This window comes from Ovis canadensis, chromosome 7 (genome assembly GCF_042477335.2).
Source record: "Ovis canadensis isolate MfBH-ARS-UI-01 breed Bighorn chromosome 7, ARS-UI_OviCan_v2, whole genome shotgun sequence".
NCBI lineage: Eukaryota > Metazoa > Chordata > Mammalia > Artiodactyla > Bovidae > Ovis > Ovis canadensis.
This window is the reverse complement of record NC_091251.1, coordinates 98,215,735-98,237,969: the sequence shown is the minus strand read 5'-3', so window position 1 is coordinate 98,237,969 and position 22,235 is coordinate 98,215,735. Positions and strand designations below refer to the sequence as shown.

The 22,235-nt window shown below is 51.7% G+C and overlaps 1 protein-coding gene across 2 annotated transcripts in view; it reads right to left on the bottom strand.

Moving 5' to 3' along the window:
- Positions 1-364: 364 nt before the first annotated feature.
- Positions 365-22,235, bottom strand: part of ESRRB (estrogen related receptor beta) — a 187,557-nt gene continuing 165,686 nt past the window's right edge. For both annotated transcript variants that reach the window (XM_069597139.1, XM_069597140.1), the window contains exons 4-7: positions 20,301-20,411; positions 19,096-19,257; positions 9,841-10,110; positions 365-4,115 (exon numbers count right to left, since the gene is read on the bottom strand). In XM_069597139.1, coding sequence (XP_069453240.1) covers positions 3,871-4,115; positions 9,841-10,110; positions 19,096-19,257; positions 20,301-20,411 — 788 coding nt within the window. In that variant the 3' untranslated portion in view covers positions 365-3,870. The remainder of the gene's footprint in view (positions 4,116-9,840; positions 10,111-19,095; positions 19,258-20,300; positions 20,412-22,235) is intronic.

Sequence of the window (22,235 nt, the reverse complement as noted above, 5' to 3'; positions counted from 1 at the left end):
GGAGGGCATTCTGCATGGTGTCATATGCATACATACACAGACGCACTTCAAAGTCCTAAGGCAATGGATTGTTTCTGGTTCACATACATCTGACGCTCCATTTTTCTGACACTAAGGAAAATAATAAAGGGCCTCACTCTTATTGTTTCAAAGCCTGAAAAGAAGTAGACGGGATTTTCAGACCACTTAATTTACATCCCTGAATACTGCCACTGAACACATTTTAATGCCCATTTGAACCCCCAGAGAACCCTGAGGCCAAGGTGGTTCTCCCGATGGCCTCTCCTAGCATCAGCCTGAGACCTGCGGGCAGTGCTGTCCAGGGGACAGCCCGCCAACCAAGATAATGTGTTCAGAGACTCTCTTGATAGGCTGTTCCTTATTTATTAGATTCCAGATACATGGGACCAGGATGGGAAGACTCCTAGGGCATTCGGGAGAACACATACAGAGGTGGGAGTACGTACAGGGGGGTGATGCAATGAGGGACCCGTCATTTTAAAAAATATATACATCTTAAGAAGCCATTCCAGCCACATTATCCTTATTAGAAAATAAAACAATCTCCACATAGTGCTTTTCTTTGGTGCTCTTCCGTGGGCACGGGCCTCTGTCCCCTTGCCACAACCTCCTCCGCCTTCTGTCTTCGAGGGCCTGGGGGGAGTCTGGAGGGAAGGGTGGCCCCTGACCCAGGGGACAGGTGCAAACTCCGGCTCCTGTAAGGCCCTGCCACGGCCTCCCACCCATCATCCTGCTCTGGTCTTCCTACTCGATTCTGTAAGGCCCTGCCACGGCCTCCCACCCATCATCCTGCTCTGGTCTTCCTACTCGATTCTTAACTTGTGCCCTGGGGAATCACTGAAGCTTCCTCTGAACCAGAACTGTGAGCCCTTATCAAGGTTCACATGTGCCAAAGCCAGTCTAGAATCTCGAGAAAGTGTGGGGACACGGGCACCAAACAAAACCCAGCCAATACCACCTTCTCCGTGGTTGGATTTTTTTTTTTTCCATTTTATTTCTTGGTTCATTTCAATGACCTGTATCATGAGTACAACTGAGAAGGGCTATGTCCTCTTTACAGATTTTCCAGGAACAGTGGATTTGGGGGGAAAACTTCAGTTTTGTTCTGTTTAGAGGGGATGGGGTGTCCTCAACTCTCCTTGCTTCACATCCTCCACTAAGTCACCCCCCCAACCTCCTCCCCACTTCCCAGGGAGGTCCCAAAAGCTGGCTAGGCTCTCAACTAAGAAGTTGGCCCATAAACTTCTTATCTGAATGCCAATGGATCCATCTAGTATGCACCAGGGCCTTCCCCACTGAACAGACTTATCATCCCTGGTACATTTCCTGTTGTCATGAGAGTTTTTTAATGTAAAAGCAGCAGCCACCTCAGTGGCACCAAGCCATCAGGACCATGCCCCCCTCTGCTATAAAGGGGCTCTACCGCGGCACACTGGCAGACGCATGCGCTCCGGCAAGGCAAAGCTGCCCTTTGCCGCCCCAAAACCACTTGTTGCACTGTTAATCAGAGGTGCTTTTTCTAGAAAAGATGGACAGTGAAGACCAGTTGTGAACTAGCCCCTGCAGCGGCTCACAGCTCAGGTCTTCACACTCGAGCATTGACTCTACACAGAACGGAGGTGATGAGATGTGACCCTCTGTTCCCCGCCTCCTTGAGTACACAACACAGCGAGAGGCTAAGGGAGTCATCCTCAGTGCAGACCCCCATCTCTCCAGGTCAGATGTCAGTGAATGGCCCCCAACAGCTAAGTAGGCCTGGGTTTTACCCCTGGTCCCTTAGAGGCACCTGCGCATCTGTCCGCCCCGATCAGACTGCACAGGAGGCTAGGAGCACCCTGGATCATTCCAGTGTCGCCAGACAAGTGACTCTGGCCTTGAGGATTCCACAGACAAAGAAGGGAGGGGGCATACTTCGCTGGTCTGTGAAGTCTCCTGGAACCCCTGACATTTTCTCCATGAAGGTATCTGAAAGCAGCAGATGGGATTTAGCCAGCTCTCACACCTGGGGTGACCTTAGCACATCCTGGCAGAAAAAGTTCAGAAGGAGCTGTGTCTGGGTGTGGAGAGGTGGAACCAGCAGTAGCTGCTTCCCTCAGAAGGCTGCGAGGCTGTGGAGGAGGACGCCTGGCCTCCTAATCCTGGGGCTGGGTGGGTGGGAACTACCTGCCTCTCAAAGTGATGAGAGGTCGGGGGTAGAATGTGTTGGACTCCCCAGTAAAGCATCCCTGGCAGGATTGCTCTGATCCCTGCTTTAGAAGACAGCTGATTGGATGGATGTCTGAAACTCCTTCAGCCATGGGAGGTCCTCTAAACTGCTCTCAGCCAACCCCATGAGCCCCAGATGGTGTGTTCAAGTTGCCCTCCCCCCAGTCCGAGTGGGTTATAATGAACTTTCATAGCCGGTCACAGAAATGGATGACCCACTGTTCCCATTTGGCCAGGACTGGAGGGTTTCCTGGGAAATAGACTCTCAATGCCAAAACGGGTCCTGGGCAAACTGGGGTGGTTGGTACCTTACGCAACAGCCTGATGGACTGGTAGGGGGTGAGGGTGTCCTGCCAGAAAGCTGGCATCTAAGTGCACCCGGGGAGCTATGCTATACCTCCTTAGTCCAAGGATGGCAGGTGCAAACCCTCCTGCAGCACTGGCTCACCCTGCCCTTTGGAAGGCAAGGGAGGGGGCATCCTGGTGTCCACTGATCAGTCAGGCTGGTGACCTCTGTGGAGCCCTGTCTTCAGAGTTCCCTTGTCTGCTCATCTCTGCTTCTGGGCCTTTCTGTGCTCAGCAAAGCTTGGTCTGGGCCTCTCCCTATCCCACCTGGGTCCTACTAGAGCTGCCAGCCTAGAATCAGGTGCCCAGGGTGCCCTCGGAGGGGCCAGGTCCCTGCATATCCCTCAGTTCCCCAGGCCCACCTGCCCCACTGCCCCCAGGGAGCGGGAGAAGCCCACAGAAGAGGGGCCGCTGGGGCGTGGTGTCTTGGACCCTGCTCTGCTCTGAGCCAGCACCGTCCCCACCTGTGGGCCCTGAAGTCTTGGCTGGTGGAACCCACAGTGGGGGTGAGCTCTGAGGTCGGGCAGGAAGTCGCAGTGGGGTTTGGAGGGGAGAGAGGAAGGGGACCCTGGGGCAGCAGTGGAAAGTGGGTGGGGGGCGCACCAAGGGGGCGGGGTGACTAGGAAAATCTATGAGCTCTGGCGACTAGTCCCCTGATGGTGAGCTGGGCTGGCCTGGGAGCCTAGGTGAAGGATGGAGGGAGGAAGCCGTCTGGACTGCTGAAGGCGTGGGACCTCCTGAGGGGCAGAACCTCAGAGTAGGCAGGGCCTCTGGAAGAAAGTACCTGCTTTCTGGGAGAGGAAAGCCTCCGAAGGTATACCCCTGCCTGAGTATGCCAGAGTCCTCGGCACTAAACACTCCCCGCCCAGGCGGTGGGAGGAGGCTGAGGGGGTGGGAGGGATGTCGGAGAAGTGGTTACGAAATGTATGTGTGGCCTCCTGGTGATCAGGTGGGGAGAAGTTGCCTTTCCTCCTTGGTGGTCTCCAACCTCAGGGAGGAGTCAGCTCTGGCCCAGGCCTCGGCATTGCCCGCGGCGGAGGAAAAAAACACAACATACCAAATGAAAAAAAAAAAAAGAGCCAGTTACAGATGAGCCCCGCACCTGCCTTTCCATCCCCATACCCCCCGCCCCTCCAGCACCCGGGACTCTGCACACAGCCAGGAGGCGAGGAGCCCCTTCCGCCGCGACGGCTCACGGCCATGATACAGGACTTGAATGTTGAGGCTGGTGGCTATGGAGGTGTTCGCGTCGGTCCATCCGTCTGTCCTTGGGCGGGAGTCCTTCCGTGGGCCGGGCCATCAGACCTTGGCCTCCAGCATCTCCAGGAAGAGTTTGTGCATGGGCACCTTGCCTTGCAGTTTGACGCTGTAGAAGTGCTGCACTGCCTTGGCGGCCGTCTGCCGGAGCAGGGGCAGCGTCAGCAGCAACTTGCCCGTCCTCCGCGGCTCCTCGTGGCGCTGGCTCAGCTCGTAGTCCTGCAGCGCCTCGTGCAGCAGGTCCTGCAGCTTCTGGACCGCCTCCAAATCCTCGATGTACATGGAATCTGCGGACACAGTGGGGTGGGCATCAGCGGGACGACTGCGGAGCGCAGCCCCGGGCGTAGCGGGCCCCCATCACTGCTTTCAGAGCCTTCCAGACCCTCACATTACAGAGACAAACCCAGGCTCAGAAAGGTTAAGCTGCCGGTCTGAAGTCTCCGAGGCCAGTGACGGAGCTGGGGTTCACACCCAAGGAGAGATCTGTGTCTATGGAGGACTTTTCTTAGATAACCACCAGGAGGTGGCAGTGAAGGGTTTGAACATGAGCCGTGAAGGGTTTGCCCCAGAGGTGGGGGCGGGAGGTGGGGGGGGGAGACTCTGGCGCCAAAGTGGTGGAATTGTGATCTCGACCCCTCACTCCCTAGCTCTATGACTTTCAGCAAGTTGTTTCATTTGTCTGCACCTCATGTTCCTCATTTGCGAAAGGCCATAATAGCTAGATCTACCTTGAGAGGCTAAATGAGTTAATACCCATCAAGGGCTTAAAACAGTACTTGTCACAACTATGGTACCATAGTGCCCAGCTATGGTACCATCATCACCATGACCATCACCACCACCACCATCATCTTATACCATCACAATCGTCAGCTTATCACCCCTGTCATATCACCACCACCATCACCACCGCCACCACCATAACCACAATCACCACCATAAATGACCACCACCATCACCATCTTATCACCACCATCGACTTATCACCATCATGATCATCAGTTTATCACCACTGCCATATCACCTCCATCATCACCACCACCACCATCACCTCCATCATTGCCATCAGCATCTTATCAGCATCATGATATCAGCTTATCAGTCATATGATGTGATCAGTCATATCACTGCCATCATCACCATTATAGTCATCATCATGACTTTATTGTTACTGCTGCCACTAGGCACCAGCTCAAGTCTTCAGTGCACTCACTAACCTTACAGAATAGTTGTTACAGTTGTATGTACACAGGTAAAGGGGCTGAGTTCTGCATCTGGTTGCCCTGAGGTGGGGTGTATGGGGGAACTGAGATAGCATGGCTGGACAGGTAAGGCACAAAGAGGGGAGATGCTATTGGGAGTTCTAGAAAATCCTGGGGAGGGCTTTGGACTCTGGCCATGAATTCCAAATGAAATTTACCTAAATCTCAGAGGGGCAAGGAGGTGCCGGTGGATGGCTGGGTTACAGGTGGGTCCAAGTCAAAGCAAAGTGGAGCCCACTCCCTGGCCTCTGGAAGAATAAACCTGCCTTCTTCTGATATTCCTTAAAGATATTGAGCCTCCACCCTGAAGTGCAGCATCCAAGGCCTGTCCAAGTTGGGAGGGTAAGGGTGCATGTGGGTCAAGTGAACTGGAAGCTCGGGGTGGGTCACCAAGGAAGGCTGAGCAAGTTTCCCAAATTCCTCAAAGGAACAGGGCAATTCTTTGCATGCTGTGTTTGCCAATTTTTTTTTCTTTCTATGCTGTGTTTGTTTAGTTACCAGACTGCTGAGGGCAGCTGTACAAACTGGCTGGCCCCAGTGATGCCCTCTGACCTTGTGGCCCCCGCACTCAGCCCATGCCTCCACAGGTCCTGCCTCTTTCTCTTATGAGAACAGCATTAGAGTGAGGTGGATGAGACCCTGGAGCCTTAGATGCTGTGTGACTTTGGCCAAGTCACTTAGGCTCTCTGAGATTGTTTCCTTGTCCGTGAAATGGAGCATCTGAGGGTGCACAGACCTCACAGCTGGGGTCTAAATGAGCTAGCTTGTCATCAGGCACTTAGTAAGCAACTAATAAATGTCATCATTCTCATTACTTTGAGAACTCACAAGGCAGGAGATGCCTTTGTGGGGCTGGCCTCATACCTGAGACTCCCCCCACTGTTCTGCTCCTTGTTGCTAAGGCAGTGAGGACTCTTCCTTTTGGCAGTTGGGGGAGAAACCTGGCTCCATTCCTACACTCTTGGCTGATTTCAGAGCATGGTCCCTGTAAGACTGTGACCTGTCCATCCAGACCCCATGCCTCCTGCCAGCTTCCTCTCCCCATCACCCCACCCTCCCCAAGGAGGCCAAAATTGGCAGTTGCCTTCGACTGAAAATGAAATAAAATAACATTGCAAGATTAATTTCTTTGCAATCTATCAGCGAGTCTGTATTGATGGCATTGATAAACTGTTAATTACAAAATCAATGGCTATGAATTTTTTTCTGCTGTCAAGGAGCCTTGGAGAGGCCAGGAGGGGGTGAAAGACAGCCAGCTGGCTCCCGAGGGGCCGTGTTTTGGGGCAATAGCCTCTGAGGTGCTCCAGCCCACGTAACCTCAGCAGAGGCACCCATGGTGGGTTGCCTCCAGGACCACTCCAAAGATCTCCTAGCCCGTCTCTCCTCCAGCTAACACATTATCTGCCTGGATGACTTCCCCCTCGCTGCTGGGAACAGGCCATGTCCCCAGAGGCTTTCAAGGCTCCCTATACCAACCCCATTCCATCCCACTCCCTTCAGTCCTGGAGCTCCAGTCTAATACCAACCGCTCTTCTAGCCTCATCTCTCAACAGGTCTGCTCTTCCTCCATTTCCTGTCTGCACCTGATCACTCCATGGCTCAGCCAAGGTCGTGGGCATCACAAACTCCTCTTTTCCCACTTAGAGCTCTTGGATCTGCAGAGAGCTGCAGGATGGCCTGGTAAACACCACGGGGCCGAGAAGTCCAAGTTCCTGGCGCTCTGTCGCTCACGACAAAGCACGTGCTCAGGCAGAGCTCGATGCTGAAGCTCCTGATGGGCTCTCTCAGTCTTTGCACGGTGCTCAGTCACAGTCATGCCCGACTCTGTGACCCTGTGGTCTGGAGCCCACCAGGCTTTCCTATCCACGAGATTCTCCAGGCAAGAATACTGGAATGGGTTGCTATGCCCTTCTTTCTCCAGGGGATCTTCCTGACTCAGGGACCGAACCTGGGTCTCCTGTATCTCCTGCGTTGCAGGCAGATTCTTTACCACTGAGACATCGGGGAAGCCCGTCAGTCCTTAGGAGTTTCATATTGTGTGCGTGTGCACATGCACGCGCTTGGCTGTGCACGTGTGCATGTCTGTCTGTCTGTCTGTATTGAGATCAAGACAAGAGCAGCTGGCAGAGCTGAATAGTCCTCAGAGAGCCCTTGCAGTTTGTCTGTGGCAGGGTGAGGTGAGCGCAGAGCAGCCTCCTACCTCTTCACACTCCTCTCCTGGTCCGGGCAAGTGTGAGCTCCAGGTCTCTTTCATGAGAAGCGGTCAGGAGACTCCAACAACAAGGATGTGCCCTTGGGGGTCTGGCCAGCCTTGCTGCGTCTCTCTGTGCTCCCCAGTGTCCTCTGCTCTTACTGATTTCCTCTCCTCCTTTGCCCTCGCAAACCCCCAGCCCCTCTATGACCGCTGACTACAATGCCTCCCTTTGAATAGGAGAGCATGCAGGACTGTGAGGGTGTGAAACTCGGCTGGATGACATGTGATGACCGAGATCTGTCTCCTGCATTTGTCAAAATGGATAGAACCGGACAACACAAAGAGTGCTCTCTGCTGGCAACTCTGGACTTTGGTTAATAATAATGTATCAACATTGGCTCATTAATTGTAACAAATTACCACACTAAGCTGAGATGTTAATAATAGGGGAAATGGTGCACAGGGATTGGAGGATGTGGGTGGGCTGGTGTGTGGGACTCTATGGAACTCTACCTGATCAGTTACTCTGTCAACCTGAAACTGTATGAAAAAACCCGAATAGCATTAGCATTCTTTAACAAAGACTACATTGCAATTTTGGAATCCCAAGGTGTGGGTAAATGGTCTCTACAGAGGTATGTAAAATGTTTAATTCTTGTTGTACATTAATTTTTTTTTAATAAAAGGGATTCGAACTAAAAAAAAAAAAAAAAAAGCTTCCCTCTGTCTATTAGGTTGGGTCTCCTAGAAGCAGAACCCAACACAGGGGTTCAGGTGCAGGGGATTTGTGGAGAGTGTGCTTTCAGGAGAAAGAAAGGCGGGAGGAAGGATAGAACAAGGGTAGGAGCAAGCAAGGTAGGGAGGCAGCCTGGCTTGGCTCTGACCCCACTCCAGGAGTCCAGCCTTTTGTTCTCCTGTGTGTGTCTGCCATTGGCTGAAGGTGTGTGTGGGGTGAAGGGGTGGGGTGGGGGGAGTTGATGGAATCCTCCAAACAAGGCAGGTAAGGGTAGGTCTCTGGTGAAGGGAGAAGCTATGAGCTATTGGCAGCAAAATTCAGCAGCTGGGGCATAGGTGTGTGAAGCTAGTAAGGGGGGGCCTGAGTGGGGCACCAACGGCACCCCCTGCCTTCTCCATGAAGCCATTTGTTAGGGGGCCAGCTGTCCTGCTTTTCCAGGAACTGCTGTTTCTCAGGACATGGAACTTCCAGTGAAAGTGCGACAGCATCAAGCAAACCAGCTGGTTATCCTGTCTGTACACCTGGAACCAGTTCTCCTCCTTCCATACACTGATAACACTTGTTTCCTCAAATATTAATAATAATGACAATAATTAATATTTATTGAACATTTCCTCTAGGCAAAGCACAGAGCTAAGTGCTTATCTTCAGTCGATCATTTAAAAAACAAAAGTGAAAAAATAAATAAATAAATAAATAAAAAACAAAAGTGCTCAGAGGAGGGACAGAGATGTTCCCACTTTACACATGGGACAGAGCTAAGGAAGGTTGCCACACTGATACTAATTATCACAGTTAGAATTCAAACTTGGGTCCCATTTCCACTTGACTGAGACTTGAGCAATTGACTACTGCATGTGACCAGCAGCAGAATTAAGTGTCTGTGTGCCTGACACTCTTTCTTTAGGAGAGGGAGCCTGCCTTTCTCCTTCTGCTGCAATCCCCACCCAACCCCCGGCCCCTGGCCTGGCACCTGCATAGGGCAGACACCTTCTGAGCATGAACACATGTTACATTTGAGCTCCCAGATAGTCTAGTTGGAAGTTGGTAGGTAGAGGGTAAAACAACTGGAGTGAAGCCTCCTTTTTAATGCCAGGAAGGTTTTCTCTCTTGGGCCTGAGCAATTTGAGTAGGAGATTTAAGGAGTATGTATAAGCTTAGAGTTGATTTAGGAATCTGGGGACCTGGGCTTAGGTCCTAGGTTCAGTACTCTTTGACTGTGTGACCCTGGGCAATGTGCTTCAGCTTTCCAAGCCCCTAGTTTCTCCATTTGTAAAGCGGGGTTAAAATGATAAGAGCGTTGCTCATAGGGTTGAATTGAAAGACAAAATTGGTTCATGGCTAATTGATAGCCTGAGTACTTATGTGCCAGGCATGTTGTTAAGCATAATTTTACAGAAATAAATCCCTTCCATAGTCTTCTGGGGTGGAATCTTCTGGACTGTTTGTTATTCCCATTTTACTGATGAAGAAACTGAGGCACAAAGTGAAGTGAGGCACAGACTTGCCCAAGTGACAGAAGCCGGATTTGACTCTTAGCAACTGGACTCTAGAATCTGTGCCCTTAAACCTCATGCTGATCTGCATGGCAAGGGCCCAGTGGAGAGCTTAGGAAATACTCAACCAATGCCAGCCTTCGTCACCACCTTTGCAACTCTGGGCTACCCCATGCACAACCTTTGGTGGCAAGGAGCTCTAGCATCATCATGCCACTCCTGCCCCTTAGAGCCACCCTAATTGCTGGCCCCAGAGCTGTGCATGCTCCCCTGGGCCCCAAGACCTCTCTGAGCTCCCCCTGCAGGCCCCACCCCTGCCCGTACCTGAATTGGCCAGGGCCAGGGCCTTGAGCGTCACGAACTCCTCCTTCTCCACCTTGAGCTTCTTGTACCTGCGCACCAGCTGCAGGATGGCCCGGTAGAGCTCCAGCAGCCCCGCGAGGCGGGAGTGCTCCTCATCCATGATGTAGTCTTCTGCATACACCAGCTTGTCGTCGTAGGGCAGTGAGCGGTACACGATGCCCAGGATAAGGATCTCCATCCAGGCGCTCTGCAGCAGGCTCATCTGGTCCCCCAGCGAGAGGTTGGAGAAGCCTGCCGGGAGAGGGGGCCAACAGGGTGGCAGCGGTCAGGTGGGTGGACTGGGGTGGGGGACAGGGGGGAGGGGAACCTCTGGGTCCTGCCCCTCCCTTCCACCTGCTGGACTCACGGTCCTTCCTTGGTGAATGAGTCAGATACGGAATTCATGGAAAAGACTTACATAACGAGAGCTCAGTCAACGCTGACAGTGGTTATTGTCCTTATCTTTGTTAGTTCTATATATTTTTCAAATGTGCGAGGAGGCTTTTTGATTAACCAAAGGCATTTGTAATTTAAGGAGCTCCTGAATACATAGTAGAATCAGGAGGTGGCAGGACAGGGTCCCCTCCACTAAGAAGCTTCCAGATTCCCCTCCCTGCTCAAAGCAGGGGAGGCATGGGGGGGTTTAGAGTGACACCTGATCCTTAAGGTGGAGTCTCAGCTGTAGGGAAGCAAGGGGCCCAACCAGGAAGGAGGAAATCACCTGCTCCCAGCCAGTGACCCCCTAGTGACCACAGCTGGGGCTGCTAAGTGCTCAAGAGCCCTCGGAGTCAGGGGGCACTTTATCACAGGCAGCCTGTCCTCCCAGAAGTCAGCCCCGCTGGCCTGGTCATCAGTCTTCACCTAATGGTGTCCTAAGCAGTCTTGTATCCTGTGAGCTTGGATCATGGCTGTGCCCCTTTGGAAAAGACCCTGATGCTGGGAAAGATTGAGGGCAGGAGGAGAAGGGGGAGACAGAGGATAAGATGGTTGGATGGCATCACCAAACATGAGTTTGAGCAAAGTCTGGGAGATAGTTAAGGACAGGGAAGCCTGGCGTGCTGCAGTCCATGGGGTTGCAAAAAGTCAGGTATGATTTAGCAGTTAAACAACAATGAGCATGGAGGCTGCGTCCAGAGTGAAAGAAGGTTAGGGGCGGGGATGACTCCAGAATTATGACACCGTCTTGTTCAGTGTGCTCTGGAGATTGCCTGGGCTTGAATCGCAATTCCTCATTTACTACCTGTAGGCTGACCTTGGAGGAGCTGTGCTACTTCCCCAAGCCTCAGCTTCCTCATCTGTGAAATGGGTATAACAGTAGTGCCTGCTTCAGAGAGCCACTGTGAGGCCTAAATGAGACAACAATTGTGCAACATACATTTAATGAGCTCTTGCTATTATTAGTGATGAGATGAAAAGTCATTATCTGCGAAATGAGAATGGCACACTGGAACTGCGTTACATGTGCACTTAACTTAGGTGAAGTCAATTAACGATCTAAGAGAAAGAAAAACTAAAGGAAGGAAAGAAGGAAAAGAAGGGAGCAGGAAGGAGGAAGAAAGCTGATTTTCAAATATCTTGATTACTAAACACAAGGCAGTAACTTCCACCAGAAACTCAGGGGTGGATTCCAACATCCACTGTGCCAGACACACCAAAAAGGAAAGGTACCCAGAGAGTCATTGCACCCCGCATCTGTCACAGACAGCTGAGATTAAGAGATCTCCCCAGGGGTAACCCTGCTTGTAAAGGACTCTTGCTGACCTAGAACCTCAGGCTGCTTCCAAATTCCCCTGCCACCCCAGCCACACACACACAGTCGGTGCGCGGCAAGCCCGAACCAGGAAGGTGGCGATGGCTGTCGCTGTTACTGCCGCTGTAGCTGCTGGCCTGCTATTGACACGACTCTTCTCCCCTAAAGCCTGGAGGCCCTGGGTCTCCCAAGCCTCCAGACTGGCCCACTGCCCTGGGTCTCTCCTACCCCACCCTCATCTACTGGCCCGCGTCTCTGAGAGCCACTGTCCCTCCCTACTTTCCAACCGGTGTACCCAGTGCTCAACTTTAGGGGGTTCCCAGGGGATGAAGCCCCCTTCACTAGCAGGTCCCCTGTTCCCAGTGAACACCCTTCTTAGTCTGATCATTGCGGTTCACAGGCTGATCTTGTAGCCCCGGGCCTGGGATCACCTCCCGGCTGTTGGCACCCCCAGGTGACTGCCCACAGAGCTGGAGCGATTACACTGCGGCCACGGGGCGAGCGTGGATGGCTGCGCCTTCTCGGGGGACAGGCTGTGGCACACAGGGGTCAGGGGCGTGTGCTGTTATCCAGACCCCAGTGTGGGAGCAGAGGACGGGTGGATGGCTGCAGTGGTGGGGAGAGCTGGGAGGTAATGAAAGATAGATAGAAATGGACATCCAATTTCCCTTATCGAGTCTCTGAGCAGGAGAGGCCAGGGGCGACATTAATTAACAGATACCAATCAGCCAGCATGGATGTGTGTGTGTGTGTATGCACGGACGTGTGGACTGCACTGGGGGTGCGGGTCTCAAGGCAGACAGTCTGGGAGGGAAGATGTAGGAGGTGGACGGGGCGAAATTAATAGACAATTGAATTGGAAGGAGGCAGAGAAGGAGGGCGAACTGGGCTTCTGGAAACGGAGGAGAAAAGACCCGTGTGAGGTTCATCACTAGGAGACCATGAGCTCTGTCCCTCTGTTCACCCCACAAATACTTACTGAGCACCTACTAAGTGCCAGGCCCTGTGCTGGGCACTGGGGACAGACCAGCCAGCTTGACCCAGGGCCAGGCCCTGCCTTCATGAGCTCGGCCAATAGGGAAAGACACAACCCAGTGGGTGTCTTGTGAGGTTTAGAGCTCTCAGAAGAGCTACCCCGAGAGGAAGGGCTGAGGTTACGCAAAGGGGGAGTCTGGCCTAAACGAGAGAGAGTCCGGGCGGCTTTACAGGAGAGGAGCCTTTGGGGCCGAGCTCTGAAAGGCGAGTGGGGTGTGTCTGCGTGGAGAGCTGTCACCTCTGGGCTCCTGGGAGCATGGTCTCCCCCCACTGCCAAGCACCTGGCCTGAGGCAGAGGGGCTCCACAAACATTCCCAGCACAGAGGAGGGAACGGACAGACGCCACTGGGCCTCGACTCCCGGGTGACGAGAAAACGGACCAAAAGAACAGGGTCGGACCCTCTTAGTCCTCCAGGCAGGATTCCAGGTTGAGCTGCCTTTGCTGATCCTGTGTGAGTCAGAGACAGGCCTGCAGGGCAGGGGGTGTGGTGGAGGTGTGGTGGTGGGGATCAGTGCCTTCGGGACACAGGGTCAGCACCTGAGGGTGCCCTGGGGCCTGTGCACATACCCCCAGCTAGGTTGGTTTGGGGAGTGACTCAGCCCCTGACTCTCTTCCTCCTTCAGCTCCTTCAGAAGGAGCTGGAAATGTGTTCAAAATCCAGCTGCACGCTCCGAAGCGCTGCCAAGCAGATAGAAGCGGCTTCAAGTTGCAGGGATGCGGGGAGGGGGTAAATAGATTGGATATTTTCTAACATTTGAAACAGTCTGAATATTTTCTAATGTTTGACAAAAGAAACACTAGAAGAAAAAAACAGGAGTAAAAATGACCTCTAGGAGACAGGAGAGGGAGGAGGGGGGATGGACCTAAGAGTTAGTTCTCCATATACATTTTTGCCTAGTTTGATTTGTATGTTGAAGAAGTAAGATTAAATTAACTGTAATATAAAAGGCATGTTCCTATCCACCTAGCCATCTCACTATTAGGAATTTCTCCTAGAAAGAGAAGTATGTATAAACACACAAAGATACATGTGGAAGGGGTGTTTGAAAGATTCATTTTTAAGGACCCAAAGCAGGCAACAAGCTAGATGCAACCAACGTCCTTAAATAGAAATGTACTAAATGTAATTATTAGCTAGGTGAATGGTACATTAGAAGCCACTAGAGAGAACCATTTGTGCAGATGTGGAAAGATACCCACTGCCCAAGAAAGATGCAACTACTAAGGGCGCAGATGCCAGAGCCAGCTTGTCTGTTGGAATCCTAGCTCTGCTCACCCCCTGGCTGTGACCCTGGGCACATTTTTCTGTGCCTAAAATGGGAATAATAATAATACTTACCCCATGGGTTTGTTTGGGTTAAATGAGCTAATGCATAGACCACTTAGAACAACACGTCTTAGCACACAGTAATTGCTACTAGTTCATATAACTAAATGAACACAGCAGGGTGTTAAAGCAGTGTTACAACATGCGTCACGGTGGGGAAGGGACATGCGCGCGGGGACATACACGCGCGCGCACACTCACACACACAGTGGCTATACTCACACAATGGTGCTTAAGAAAGATGGGCATTTGGAATACATCACTTCCACCCCTCTGCCACCCCTTTAGTGGAAGCAGTATTCTTTTATTAAACCCAAACAAAGGAGCTGAAGCTCTCCTCCCTGCCCTTCAGCAATGCACCCTTCACTTCTGCATTTCTGTGCTGGGCTGGGTCTGCCCCTCCATCAGGTGACCAGCAATACCGAGGCAGAGGGGGCTGCTGGGGGAAGCTGTGTGTGGCACCGGGCCCTGGGGGGCTGCCCACTGCCCCCTCTTCCCATCTCTCCCACCTTGAGCTCTGCTGCCCCCCCCGGAAAGTTGCTTTATCGGCACCAACTGATCTAGTAACATTCATGCTCTTCCCAAGACCCCATCCCCCAGTGATTTGACAGCATGAGCTCCTAGAATTAAAAAAAAAAAAGAGCACATAATTTGTGGCAAGTGGAGTTCATAATCTGTTAATTTATTATCGTTTCTGTCGACCTGGAGGGCCATTAGCAGAGGTAATAAAGGGAGATATAATTATAGGATCTGAGGCCACTCCAGACACAGCTGCTGTCACTCGGCAGCCCATATTTCATCAGCCGCTGGCGTTCTCTCCCCAGGGTGAGCCAGACGGTGGCTACCTGGGTGCAGGGCCGCCCAGGGACCCTCTGTGAGGAGGCCTCTTGGGGGGGCTCCCCTGCAGAAGTGGTGCACATGTCAACCTGGGCCAGGCAGGGCCAGCTGGGGGGAGGCTGTCTGACTGGGGCACCCTTGGGGTTGCCTGAGCTGGGAGGATAACAGTTAATAACATCTGGGGGGCGGCAATTCATCAAGAGATACTCACTGCCTGTGCTGCCTCTTGCTCTCATCTCTCCCTCCCGGGGAACCGAGGTGGACACTCTAAAGACTTGGGCTTGTCCTCTGGGCAACCTAATACTTGGAAAATTCAACTCAAGGGGAAAGCCTGTATTAGGGATGGGCAACTCCAGACTGACTCAAACAAAAGGACAGCTGCTATTCTGAAGGAATCCCAATCGCCCCCAGCTACTCCACTGAACGCACCCTTGCAGAAGAGTGTGTTCAGAACTATCACTTAGTGGCAAATAGATGGAGAAACAATGGAAACCATAGCTCCAAAATCACTGCAGATGGTGACTGCAGTCATGAAATTAAAAGATGCTTACTCCTTGGAAAAATGCTATGACAAACCTAGACAGCATATTCAAAAGCAGAGACATACTTTGCCGACAAAAGTGCGTCTAGTCAAGGCTGTGGTTTTTCCAGTAGTCATGTATGGATGTGAGAGTTGGACTATAAAGAAAGCTGAGCACCGAAGAATTGATGCTTCTGAACTGTGGTGTTGGAGAAGACTCTTGAGAGTCCCTTGGACTGCAAAGAGATCCAACCAATCCATCCTAAAGGAAATCAGTCCTAAATATTCATTGGAAGGACTGATGCTGAAGCTGAAACTCCAATACTTTGGTCACCTGATGGGAAGAACTGACTGATTGGAAAAGACCCCGATGCTGGGAAAGATTGAAGGAGGGAGGAGAAGGGGACGACAGAGGATGATGGTTGGATGGCATCATTGACTCGATGGACATGAGTTTGAGCAAGCTCCGGAAAGACAGAGAAGCCTGGCGTGCTGCAGTCCATGGGGTCACAAAGGGTCGGACACTGAACTGAACTGAAAACTATGGAGGAAATGCAGGGGGTGCCAGCAATGAATTTATGCTCAGATGACCCTTCCTTCTGGCTAAGCTGGTGGCTCAGCACCGCATGAGTATGTCTGCTTCCATGCACGGCACCTAATGCCCTTCTGGACTTTTCCTCCGTGGCCACTGCCCATCAATCCTGAAGACCTAGCTCAACTCACGTGCTGAAGTCCATGGCATCCCTCCTGCCTCTGTGTTCCATCCTGTGGTTTTTCCTGCTGCATTTGATAATTAAGCCTCTCTCTTCTCATGAGTGAGATACAGGAGGTGGGAGATGGGTGGGTAGAGAGGAAACAAGATTGGTCTTTGGGGATAATTGTTGAAACAAGGTGATGGAGGTTCATCATACGATTTGGTCTACCCTACCCTTGAAATTTTCCATGAAAAAAATCTCTATATTATTCCCAAAGGAGACCCTTAGGGCAGAAATGAGTCGAATTCTTTGGATCAGCCACAACTCCACACAAGAGAGCGTGTACGTGCATGCTAAATTGCTTTAGTTGTGTCCGACTTTGTGCAACCCTCTGGACTGGAGCCCGCCAGGCTCCTCTGTCCATAAGGAATCTCCAGGCAAAAAAACTGGAAAGGGTTGCCATGCCCTAATCCCGGAGATCTTTCTGGCCCAGGAATCAAACCCAAGTCTCCTGCACTGGCACGTGGGTTCTTTACCACGAACGCCATCTGGGAAGCCCTCAAGAGAGCTCACACACAGTTCACGTGCCAAGTGCGCACGTGCAATTTCGCTTCAATAAATGCACGCAAAAGCAGATCTGAAGCACCCTTTGTGTGCCAGGCTCTGGACCAGACGACACTGAGGCATGAGATATGGTTTCCTGTGCTTAATTCAGGGCAGCGGGTTGGGTTCCTCTCCAGGGCACTAAACTGAGCTGATTTAAGAAGCCAGTCCTTCTGTCTGTCTGTCCAGGACCCAAGATGGACAGTTGATGACTCAAGCCCCAGGATGGGGCCCTGACTTGTATAAGCCTGCTCCTTCTCATTCTCTCTTTCTAAGGGCCGGTGAGCAGGTCTTCAGATAAGTTTTCCATCTAATCTGAGATGGGATTAAGTCAATTAGTTTAACTGAATCAGGCACTTGATTATGTCATCACCCTTAATATGAAGTTTACATGCAGTGGCAGAAGACCCTATTAATTAATTTTACCTTAAACACTAGAAGGTCAGGCCCAAATAATTCAGCATGCAAATGCATGCAAAATAGGCAAATTAGCATTTGAGACAGACAAATGAGCCCCTATGTTTATTTTATTTTTTAATCAAAAAGAATTCAGCTTTGGACAAGGAGAAATGATGATGTGAAAGGAGGCTTTTAATACTATTAGCAACGACAACAACCATGGTCATGGTCTTTGCCATTTATCAAGCGCCCACTATGTGTGGGGGCTGGGCTAAATGTGCCATAGCCTCCCAGCAACCCAAAGGAGTCGGGGGGCTGGGGGGCTGTTATTCACAGGTGAGGACTCTGAAGCACAGAAAAATGAAGCATCTCACGCTGGGGCGCCAAGTATCTCTAAGCCAGTTAGGACCGAGCTGGGAGGAGGGCCCAGGTCTGCCTGAATCCTCAGCAACCTCCTGCTCTGCTCACTGCCCTCTTGGCTGGGCACAGACAAGAGGTGGAGCTGGGGGGTGAGAAGGAAAATGGGTGCAGGGGACGCCGTGACTCCTGGTTCTTCTCCACCCCCTGGGAGGCACTGTGGGCATGAGGTGGTCAGAAAAGGAGGCAGTGACCTGCGGGTCCACCAGGAGCCACTCCTGAGCCATTGCTGCGATGCAGTTATCTGCTCAGCCTGGAAGAGGAGCATGTGATGGGAAGCGGGGTGTGCGGGGGGGGGGGGGGGGGGGGCGTGCCCCATTTGGCCCTGGGTTAGTGGAGCAATCCAGGCTGAGGTGTCTTAAGCAGTGGCCTGACCCCACATTGTTGCTGAATCAGCACAGGGCAGATTAAAAAACTACTGAGTGTGTAATCCCAAGAGGCTGAGCTCCTTAGTAAGGGCGCTCCAGCCCAGATCCCCAGGGAGCCTAGCCCTGAGTCAAGGAGTCCCTGCTGAAGGAATTCTAGGCTTCCTGCCAACGGTGATACCAGCACTATCTCTGAGCTGTTATCCGCAGGAAGGCTCACTCCTATAAGTCGTGCACATAGCATCTTATATAAGGACTTTTTGACTGCCCCAATCAACTGTGGGCCTCAGCATCTGAGGTTTAGGACACCTTTGCTACAGAACCATGAATGCTGTATTCATCTTTCAGAGCCGGTGGCAAACACAAAAGGGATCTACAGACAGGAAGATAAACTGTCCCGTGTCACATAGCTAGGAAGGATATGAGTCCACCATAGGTAGCTGCCAGAGGGGAACAGGCTGTCTCCCCGACACTGAGAGCCAAGCTGTTAGAACTGTAAAGGAGCAAACTGCACAGACTTTAGAAAGCCCCTCAGCAAAGGTGTGCTGTAGAGGATGTGGGTATCCGTGTCTACATAAACAAATTATAAAAGTCAGCTCCCTCCCTTTATCCAGTTTGAAAAAGGCTAAGGAGGGGTCTAGAGCCACAGGCGATGAAGAGAAGTCTGGATCACCCAAGACCTGTTCATTACATATACTTCTCATGCTAGAAATGATCTTAAAATCATAGGATCAAAATTAAGAGACTGGCCTCCCTTAAGATCAGGCAAAAGGCAATAGCGAGCATATGGCTGACATCAAGGATGTATCAAAAGCATCCCACACACGCTTGCATTTCATCCCCACGTCAAAGTGCACGAAGGAGGTAGTGCTGGTATTCCCTGTGTGCAGAGAGGTCAGGTGACTCGCCCTGGGTCACTCAGCTAGCAAGTTGCAGACCTAGAACTCAAACCCCAATCTGATTCCCAAGCCCACGTTCTTAACCACTCCACTTCACTAACAGGAAACAAGAGAGTCAGTGCCTCTTCTGTTATTTCCCAGTATATGATCAATAAGGAGAAAACCCTGTTCTTTGGCCTTTAAGGATCCAAAGAACTTGCTTTGATTGTTACTTAATGTAGAAGCAATCATAGCCCCGCTAGAATGCTAATCAGTTCAGGAGCATCACTGGACCTTCCACATGGCTCCTGGGTTCCGGGCTCCCATGCATCAGAACCAGAGCCATGGGGAGAAGAGCTGCTAGTCTCTGCCTACACCCTCCCCCAGTCCCGTGTCCCTGTGGGACTCACCTGGGATGTGCTTGGCCCAGCCAATGATGACCACGAGCTCCCTGTCTGCCAGGTCACAGAGAGTGGTCAGAGCCTTGATGTCGCCCTCTGGCATGCCAGGGGGAGGCATGGCATAGAGTTTGTCTGGCTCAGCCACCAGCAGGTAGGAGACGATTTTAGTCACTGCAAAGACCAAAGGGAGAATGTAAATGCCTGGGAAGGAGGAAAGAGGCCAAGGTGGAGCCTGAGATGGCTCTGGAAGAAAATGTGGGTCCCAGGGAGCCCTAGGAAGGTCAAACATGTCTAAACCCTACTCCCTCCCTTCCACCCTGCCTCCCTCCCTCCCTTTCTTCCTTTTTTCTCTTTTTAATTTTACTGATGTATAGTTGATTTACAATGCTGTGTTAATTTTTGCTGTATAGCAAAGTGACACAGTTTTATGTATACGTATATATACACACACAAACACACACACATATATATACACACACAAACATATATACACACACACACATTCTTTTTTATATTCTTTCCCACTATGGTTTATCCCAGGACACTGGCTATAGTTCCTTGTGCTTACAGTAAGACCCTGTCATCCATCCCCATTCGATGTGTAATAATTTGCATCCTTTCCAACCCCAAACTCCCAGTCCATCCTTCTCCCACACCCCCTCCCTTTCTGACTCCACAAAGTTGCTGGCAGTGATGATTTGGGCTGCTGGGAAATATCCCAACAAGGGAAGCTGCCTGGTGAATTCTCTTAAGAGGACCCTGATTCAAGTGGGAGGTGAGGGAACATGCTCTGGAGACTGGAATCATGCTGCATTTAGAATCCTGTTCTGTACTTCCTCGTGACTCAGATGGTAAAGAATCTGCCTGCAATGCAGGAGGCCCGGGTTCCATCCCTAGGTTGGGAAGATCCCCTGGAGAAGAGAATGGCAAGCCATTCCAGTATTCTTGCCTGGAGAATTCCATGGACAGAGGAGCCTGGTGGGTTAGACTGAGCAACTAACACTTTCACTTTCTGTAAATCCCATAGGAAAGATCTTCTGAATCAAGCAATGAAGCCTGAAGTACTTGATGCCAAGGCCAGACCCTGGTGCCCTTCCTCGGTGGTCCTCAGTGCCCCCATAACCTAGCGGTGTGAAGACAGCATTTCCCCAAGGGACTCCAGATGTTCCAGCAACAGAGGCTGGCAAAAGGGGTGGGGACTGCCCTGCACTCACATGGCTTTTTAGCAGGAGGAGAAATCTGTAAGCTCAGGTATGGGCTGCTCTCCGAGTCCAGCCGTCGCTTGTATTTCTGGCGGCCTCCACGCACTCGGTCAAGGCGCACACCTGTTGGAAAGGAAAAGAAGGTCTCAGAGTTGTTCAACATCACCAGTGGTGTCAGCACTGACTTCAGAATCCCAGCAATGGCTAAGTCTTTCAGGGCTACATCCCAATGGCTGTTTGCACCTGCCCCATGGCCAGCCTCAGGCCAGGTGGTTGGACAATCCTAACATAATCGTCTTCACAGTAATGACCCATCCCGGCTTCCCCTAGGCCTGGCCTGCCTTTCTGGAGTCAGCATCCTCCTGAAATCCCTTCCAAGCAGACTTCAACTCTTGAGTCTTTCTGTTTCCAGAAGGCAAAGCACAGCAAAAGCCCTCCTCCAAGTGTTGGGGAAAGACGACGCATCATTTTAGATCTGCTGTGAATCCAAGCAGGACTGAGTTAGCTTGCCAAGAGAGGAAAGACATCCCTGCCACGAGTGACACCTCCAAAGAGCTAAGTAAAACAATGACCTTCAAACTTTTCACACAAGAACTGTCTAGATGGAGGACACTCGCCACAAGCGTCAATTTCTGGATCCCATTCTCAGAAATTCTAGGGTTCAGTTCTAAAGTCTGTCTTCTACATAAATGCAGACATAAATGTCTTCTACATATACCCCACCAAATGGGAATCGGGTAGTCCTCCTGCTCACACCTGGAACATCAGTGCCTAGAAGGATGTCAACAGCAAGTGCAAAAGCAGGTGTGGCCACACCACACTGACACCCGTTTCCAATGGAGTAAGGCCTGATCCTAGGGAGACCCTGTATTGTCACCAAGTCTGTACCACCATCAGGAAACCCACCCCACTCCCAGCTCCTGCATTCTGATACACATATTGTTACCACTTGACACTCCCACCTGCAGGCAGGGCGGACAGGCCCTCCTGTGGGTTCCTCACCCAAGAGCACACACACCTACTTGTAGCCACCAACTTGTATGGCCTGCCCTAAAAAGATGGCTGAAGCCCATCGACTTAGCTCCAGGTGAGAACATCATAAGCTCTCCTTGCCTCACCATGAGACAGACCTTGACTGGAACACGCAGGAAGTCAAAGACAAAGTCCGAGGCCACGGAGGAGCAAGCTCCGTGGCTTCACCTTCTCGTCCTTTTGCCAAAGGTCAACAGCATCACAATACGGCTCCAGCCAGTTGATCTTCAGGGCCCTGTCCTTCCCTGGCACTTTCTCCTGCCGGTCCTACCTTCTGCCACCTTCCCGGCCCACGGAGGTGTGCCAAGGGCCTGAAGGCTGTTGTAAGCACACCCAGCCAGACTGCCCAGAGGGAATGTCTTCTGGGGAGGCCAGTCACTGCTCGGCATTTCATCAGCAGTGTCCGTTTTACCCGACAACTGGCGCTTTTGTATTTGACGCTGAACACAGCGGTAGTAAATTTTCCCTCTTCCAGGACAGGGTCTACCCAGCGTCCCACCCCTGCTTCCTATTTCAAGGCAGCTCCTCTCTTATCATCTTATTAAGGAGGCTAGCAGTATTGCCCTCAGCCACTGGGTGTGGGTAGCCCTTGGCCAGACTTTCTTGGTTGGGGCATCTCCCGTGCCTGGGCTTTCGGGGGCTTTCCTTGGTCCTTGTCTGGCTAAGTGTGGTCCTTAAGCCTCCTGATGAGTTTCTAATGAACTTCCCTTCTGCGTCAAGAGTCAGAATGGGTTGCAACTGGCCACCTCTGTTACGGGTGCTCCAGGACCAGATGCTGAGATAATGCGGGCAGTTTCTCTGGGAGGCGATCGCAGGAAGGAAGTCAATACGAGTGTGTTCCTGAGTGGACGACTGCTGTGGACAACAGGCTCAGCCTCACTGCAGACCCGGGAGGCAGTGTAGAACGTGCCTTAG